Below are 7,977 nucleotides of genomic sequence, written 5' to 3' on the forward strand. Positions count from 1 at the left end.
TTAAGCACTATGGGGAATTTACTGCTAGGAGGAAATGTTATGTGGTCTTAAGAAACCTGAATACATTTGATTATCCTTTCATCTTTTGCTCATTATTTTATCATTTATTTGTTATTGAGCATACTCAAATTTATTTATTTATTGAGTTTAGATGCACTAACGACGCTTAGTTTACTCCTACTCTTTGTTATATTACTATTCTTCAGTCGTCTATTTCTCTCTCTCTCTCTCTCTCTCTCTCTCTCTCTCTCTCTCTCTCTATCTATCTATCTATCTATCTATCTATCTATCTATCCATGTGTGTATCTATCTATCTATCTATCTATCTATTTATCTATCTGTATCTATCTCTGTCTTTATCTATCAATCTACCTATCTCTATCTATAGATCTATCTATCAATTCATCTGCCTCTACTTATGTACCTATCTATGTGTCTCTATGTTTCTCTCTGTGTACATAAGCCGGAACAAAATAAGTTCATTTCAAGACCGCATATTTTCGACGTACGTCAATAATTTTTTAATAAACACTGCAAAAATATTCTACAGTAATATTACAATATGATTGTAACGGCATTATTTATTGCCTTTTATAATTGATCTATAAAAATTTTAAATTGTATATTTGTCCGTATAATGTGATGATCAATGTTAAATAGAAAAATTTTCTAAAATCAATTAAGATAAATGTGAAATCGTGAACTATTTTATAGTAAAAATATTTTCAAATGAATAATAAGATATGTGCTATCATTGTTGTGAGAAAATTTCATAAATACAGAATTTTTCTAATTCTCCAATACTTATGTAAAACATGTGCATATGTACATATGTTACATTCTATAAATACCGAATTGCGTAATTGTGACGGATCATTATAATTTAGTTGTATAAATTCTCACATAGGTATCGGAATAATTTGATCTATATTTGATCTATATTATTATATTATTTGGTAATAAAATCGCTCTATTACAAAATGAATTCTATATAACATATTATTTTTAAGTAATTTTCTTATATATAAAAAATATGGATTTATTCTATTGCATAAGTTCACAATAAAAAATTATTATTGGAATGCACAACTATAAACAAATATAGCTAGTATGACGAAACTGAAGGTTTTATCGTTTGCATAGAAGCAAATGTGTCAACATTATTAATATTTATTTAATTATCATAACTTGCTCAAATAAAATAATTTATGTAGAATATAGTCTAGTAGGATTGTAGTCGTTGTTAAATATTTTTTTCTAATACTTATCTGCATTAATCATCGAACAAAATTCCTCGGTATAATCGAGCTTCACATGTTTTTATGAACATTATCGTTGTATTAATCGTTCTGATTTATATTTAAATGCATAAAATCATATGTATAAACTAGTGACTACTAAATGTTATTCTTCGAGCGAAAGCTTCGAATACGAACTAATCGCATCGATCCGATACTTATCATCTTAAATACACTTCTTTTAGTTTAATTTTCTGTGAATTTTAAAAAAAGCATTGTGAACGGTTTTCTCAGTATATCAGTTTTTTAATTTAATTAAACGTTACATATTTGTATCAACAATCCTAGTGATGGTATGATGGCTTTATGCAATCAAATTTAATTACGTAGTTTGTAATATGATGACAGTCATATATAGTTAAACAGTTTATAAAAATTTGAATTATCCGCCACTTTTTTATTATGAAATTATCATTGTACCTTGGTTTTTTTTTTTTTTTTTTTTTTTTTTTTTTTTTTAATAATATTTTTTATATAATATTATATAATATACGTATATGATGTATCATAATTTCGAAGTAATATTGTAAATGCAAATTATATTATTAACATAAATAATTTTTTTCATATAAAATGTGTTTAATCAAGTTAGTGTTATCGAATACTTTGAGCGCTGTAATTTTCATTAATATTAATATGAGAATTTATTGCTATTTAAATTTAGTTAACTCACGAATAATTATTTAATTTAAATATTTAATTATATATTAATGATCAATGAAAGAAATTTTCAACGTAAGAAAGAAAAGAAGTAAATACTCGTGTTAAAAGACTCGCAGACAACTCATAACTCATTGATTCTCCTATCACTCTGACCTTCATTATAATTATCCTCGTGACCCTATTAATATTCACCCCCCCCCTCCACTTTCTTTGATGTTCGGTCCGATATTTTTATTACTGCAGTGCTATGCCATATTCCAATCCACATCAGTATTGTCCACATCAAATAGTGAATTAGCAGACCAATGTAAAGTTTCCCTTGTGTCTTCTTCATTCATTCTAACTTGCTGACTTCGCTTCAATTTTTCAAAAGAGTTTAGTGCGGTGTTACAACTTCGAACCACTTTCGCTAAGTAATAATACATAAATATATTTTGACACATTTCTCCACGTGCATCTGATTATTCTTCACCCAGTTATTACACTTTTTAAGAATAAATTATTCCGACAAATAACAAATATAATTTGTTATTAAAATAAAAAACATTGTTATTAAATGTTTTGTTAAAGCTAATTAAATTATATGAATTAATATGTAAGAAATATATTTAAATTTTTATTTAACTTTAAGTAATATCTATATATTAGGTCATATAAGTTTTAAGCAACGTAAATTATTATATGCTTAAACGATCAAATACTAAGTCTGATTTATTATTTGGTATGTTTCAGGAAGAAATTTTGAAATAAAATATGTTGCTAAATTCAATTCTTATATTTTTAATACTTTTGTTTGCTTTGAAATATCTTATTGCATTTATTCAATTAATTTTAAGATTCTCGATTACATTGTTGAAATTGAAACCATTAGATTTCAAAGAAAAATATGGCAATTGGGCAGGTGAGTTCAATTTATTCTAGTACAATATAAAAATAATTATATATATATGTACATATTTAGTCATGATATATTTATATTTTTATGTTTTTCAGTTGTAACAGGCTCAACCGATGGTATTGGAAAAGAATATGCAAAAGAATTAGCTAGAAAGAATTTAAATATTGTTCTTATTAGTAGAAATTTAGTCAAATTAAATAAAACAAAAGATGAAATTCTTACATTAAATCCATCAATAACTGTTAAAATTATTCAAGTTGACTTTAGTATGGGTAAAGACGTATTCGATTATATTCAGACAGAATTACAAGATTTACCTATAGGTATATTAGGTAAATATCAAAATATATTATTAAATATCAAAATATATTATTAAATATCAAAATATATTCTTTAAGAAACATTAACAATTAAGGATATGCACTAATTTGAACAATTTCTATAATTGTATTAAAATTGTAATTATATTAAATGAACTTATAACAAAAATTGCATAAATGCGATATAAATCATAATTTTTACCAAGACTGGCTTTTATTTTTTAACTATTTTATTTATAATCTTTTGATTTATTCACTCATCAATATTAATGGGGAATTAATAGTAATATTAGCGTGAAAATATTATTATCTAATATTGATAAATTCAAAAAAATTATAGTATAATAAGAGATAGTCATTTTGTATTCTTTTGTTAAAATAATGGCTCATTTACTTATTGGATTATAAGATATTTAATTATATATATATGCTGTAATTACTAAATTATACGTATTGTTATTCGATATAGGAAGCTTTTCTTAAAATTATTAATTTAAAATTTCTTATACATATATGATTTTCATATTCTTTCTTGATTGAATATTTTCCTATCATACGAGATTAACATAATTATATCGCAAATGATTTGACGCTATCATGCTGTCGTTGTAAAATTCAACATTATCAGTGTTCGAAAAATTCGAATCAGTAACGAAAAATAAAACATAATTATGTTTTCCTTTTTCATCTATTAAAGTTTGATTAAAGGTGACATATTCTAATTATGCTAATATGGTTTTTTTACTTTCGATTTATTAACTAATATTATTTAATTTATTGAGAGTAAGAAATTTTTCTTGACAGAGTATTGTTCTAAAGATTATGAAAATTCTTTAACCTATTTCTTGTTTTTTTTTTCTTTTGTGTTTTTTTTTTTTTTTTGTTTGTTTTTGCAATTATTAACGCCAATCAGAAAATTGCTATGAATTAGTATGAAATTGTATTTCAAATTTTTAAGTTTCAAAAAAATATCTATCGGTATACGGGTCAAATTTTTATTAGAAAATAGGAAGACAGTTCAGGTTCTATCGCAGTTTATGCTTTGATGATTATAAATAATACACACAATTTAACATAGTAGTTACTAGAAGCTTTAAAAAAATTTATATTTATATTTCGAATAGAATAAATTAATGACGTAAAATTAATTCAAACGTTTTATAATAAGTTTCTAAATTTAATACTTTATTTAGATTATTAATATAATAATAATTAATTTATGGTACAAGAAAAATATGAGTAAATTCATAAATATTTTTTAAATTTATAATTTTTTTTTTAATATAAAATAGTTATCCGAAATTAAGTTTTCGTAAAAATTGATTCGATTATTTTGCAACTATTATTAACTTAACTATAAGCGTATAAATAATAAATTGTTTGTAATTTCTAATACAGTTAACAACGTTGGAATACTGACCGAATACCCAATGTATTTTGATGAAATATCGGAAAAGGATCTATGGAACATCATGAATATAAACATTGCCAGTCTAACGATAATGACTCGTATGATTATCGTACAAATGTTGAAAAGAAATAAAGGAGCTATTGTTAATATTTCATCAGCATCAAACCTTTTACCAGTACCATTAATGTCTGTTTACTCGGCTTCTAAAATTTATGTACGATATTTTTCCGATGCTATTCGCAGTGAATATAAGAAAACGAAATTGACGATACAATGTCTTTCGCCCAGTTATATTAATACAAATTTGATTAACTTTGATGTTTCATTCAAGGTAATGATCGTCGTAAGACTTTTTAATTATTTCTTCGGAGAATGTTTATCACGATATTGTTACATTATATAGTCATTACACACACACATATATATATATATATATATATATATATATATATATAAGAATTCTTTATTATTTAGAATCGATACTTCTTCCCTGATGCCATTACATATGTAAAAAGTGCTATTGCAACCTTGGGACGAATTGATTCAACTACTGGATATTGGGCACATGATTTACAGGAATTTATCCTTTTATTTATACCTGCAGGTTTAATTACAAATTTCGTTTTTTTTAAGCATAAAGCTGCACGAAAAAACTATATAAAATTAAAAGGAAAGAATATTGATTAGGTAAGAATTATAATTTATTATAAATATATCATACGTTATCATAAATATCAAGTAAATTTTCATTATAAAATATAGGTAATATTATCGTAGGATATTTTTAATTTTATCAAAAAGACATTATTTTTATTATCATTTTGTTCATATGTAATTTATCACTTGAAATTTATTTATATACATTTAATTTACTTAAGATCATTTACAACGTTATTAATAAAATGTAATTATTTATTATTTACATAAATAAAAAAAATTTTTTTCTTCAACATTAAAATATATGGATTTATTATCCTTTATATTTAGTTGTAAATTCAAATTTATGATCTCTATCGTACTTGATCATAAAACAATTTTAAAAATTGCATATACAAAAACTTTATTGAATTTGTTATTATTATATTGATTGCATAATATTAATTTTGTCTCAGATCAAAAACATATTTTTCATTTTTTATTTAACAAAATTTACTTTATATTATTCTATCATAGCCAAACTGTAGAATGATAATGAAATTAAATTCAAATAAATATCTATTGATCTTTAGAATTCTTATGCAATCAAAATTTAGAATAGAAATATAAATATTAAAGAATCTAATTCTAAAATGTTATGCCATGCATAATTTTGTTTTCGTCAATTTATTATCACCTTTTTAAAATAATACAAGCTTTAATGTTATCTGAAATGCTTACTCAATCTAGTTCATTTTAAAGAATTTGTTTTCCTCGAATAATGTACTTTATTTATCATTAGAGAAATGCGATAGAAAATTGTAGTTTTTTATTTTATAATAGTTTGATTTATTGCTTATCTACAAACGTTTAAACATCTTAAAAAATTATCAATTTTCGTTAACTTTCTCTTTATCTCACTCGAACATCTTTCTTTATTTCGTTCTTTTATTTTACTCGCTTTTTGTACGTACATCTCCATGAGTTTAAATTGCATTAAAAAGCATATTAAAATGATCTTGTATACTATAATTAAAAGTATGAAAATATATTCTTAAGTATTTAATTCATAGAAATTAATAATTCTATTGTATTTTTTATTAAAAAAAACTTGAATTATTTCCATTCTTTCAAATAAATGTTTCATTTTTAAGAATTTAAGTTTAAGAATTTTATTCGGTTTTCTCCAACGAGTTGAGAATAGTTTGATAATTACAATCATCTTGGTTAGATACTTTTATAATGCATAAAAACAATTGTATTTGTCGTTAACGTTATTAATTTGCTTTATAAAATTGAAATATCTTCTCGACATATTTATAATGAAAGTTATTTATAATAAGAAAGTCTGAAATAAAAATTTTAAGTCTGTATAAAATTTATTTCTTATAAATGTCGAAATGTCGAAATGAAAGTAAACTTTTCTAAATAGAAATTTAATGTATATTCCATGTCATCAATAATTATATTTTCAATACTAATAGTAATATTCGTGTAATAAATTAAGTAATGTTTAATAGCAGTTATTGATTGAAATTTATAAAATGAATATATATATATATATATATATATAATATTATCTATTAATTTCTATATGTAAAATATAAAATCTTTTAAAAGGTAATATAAAAAGTTGTATTATAAAAGTATACTCTTAAATGAAGTTGAGATAAAATTAATATTTACAAAAATGAAAAATTTTTAAATGCACAATAATATCCATAAATTTATAAAATTTATTTGCTATTCTAATAACATTCAAAGCACAAAATGTATAATTTGAATAGATTCACTATGTTAAGTGTAGCACCTATTGATTACATTAAACGAAATTCCTTGAATATATATTCTAATTACTATACAGCAACATCTCTTATTATTATTTAATTATCAGACATCAATCAAGTATATTTTACCGATATAGACAGATAAAACAAAAAATCGTTCTTATCGACAGAGTATTTTTAGATCGCTATTTGATGCCGATAGAGAGAGCTACAGTCAATGTTTTTTAAGATTAATAAATTTATTTATTTATTTATTTATTTATATATGATTAATAGTACATTTGGTATTAAAAGTAACATATTTATCATGAGCTAATCGATGATTATAACTAACATTTATATAAATATTGTAAAAATATGATAAATAATTTTAATGAAACAATTGCATGGATTATTATTAATTTATATGATATTAATGTGATTGTCAATAAAATCTTAAAAATAGAAGTTTCTAGTAAATAAAGTTTATGTCTTTTTTTTATTCATATATAAATATTTTACAGTTAAATATAGATTTTAATGTAATTATTAGAAACATTAATAATAATCGATTGAAGCAATTAATATTAAGTAACTTATTTTTCTTAGCAAGTAATAAAAGTCAATCTAAATGAATGTATTGCAATAATGATTAATAATAATGATTGATTCGGTATTTTTAAATATTGAATTTAGAATAAATTAATATTCTGCTTAATGTACTTACTCCAATTACTGTATTTCCATATTATCATAAACTAATAATTTTTATAACATTAAATCATGGAATAATAATTTTTATCTTTTCTTTGTAATAAAATTCATAATTAGTTTTAAATATTTTAAACTGTCGAATAAATGATGCATACATGAAATAAACTTATTTGCATATTATATTATAAACGCAGACATTTGGCAACAGACATATTACAGTTGGGTAACAAAACCCTATAATGCACTGTTTTCTACAAAGTATGAATTAGGA

At 22.4% G+C, this 7,977-nt stretch overlaps 1 protein-coding gene across 1 annotated transcript; it reads left to right on the plus strand.

Annotated features, from left to right (window-relative positions):
- The first annotated feature begins 1,871 nt into the window (after positions 1-1,871).
- On the plus strand, positions 1,872-5,277 carry LOC105364240 (hydroxysteroid dehydrogenase-like protein 1). Its single transcript, XM_011502126.1, has 5 exons — positions 1,872-1,885; positions 2,798-2,862; positions 2,955-3,191; positions 4,578-4,921; positions 5,065-5,277. Exons 1-5 carry the CDS (start codon positions 1,872-1,874, stop codon positions 5,275-5,277), a joined length of 873 nt encoding a protein of 290 aa, XP_011500428.1.
- Positions 5,278-7,977: the final 2,700 nt, after the last annotated feature.

Source organism: Ceratosolen solmsi, unplaced genomic scaffold, assembly GCF_000503995.2.
Source record: "Ceratosolen solmsi marchali unplaced genomic scaffold, CerSol_1.0 scaffold43, whole genome shotgun sequence".
In the NCBI taxonomy this organism is placed as follows: domain Eukaryota; kingdom Metazoa; phylum Arthropoda; class Insecta; order Hymenoptera; family Agaonidae; genus Ceratosolen; species Ceratosolen solmsi.

Coding starts and splice junctions, on each gene's coding strand:
- LOC105364240 (XM_011502126.1), top strand. Junction 3,192..4,577: donor TTTACCTATAGGTATATTAG/GTAAATATCAAA, acceptor TTTCTAATACAG/TTAACAACGTTGGAATACTG. Junction 4,922..5,064: donor ACTTTGATGTTTCATTCAAG/GTAATGATCGTC, acceptor TTTATTATTTAG/AATCGATACTTCTTCCCTGA.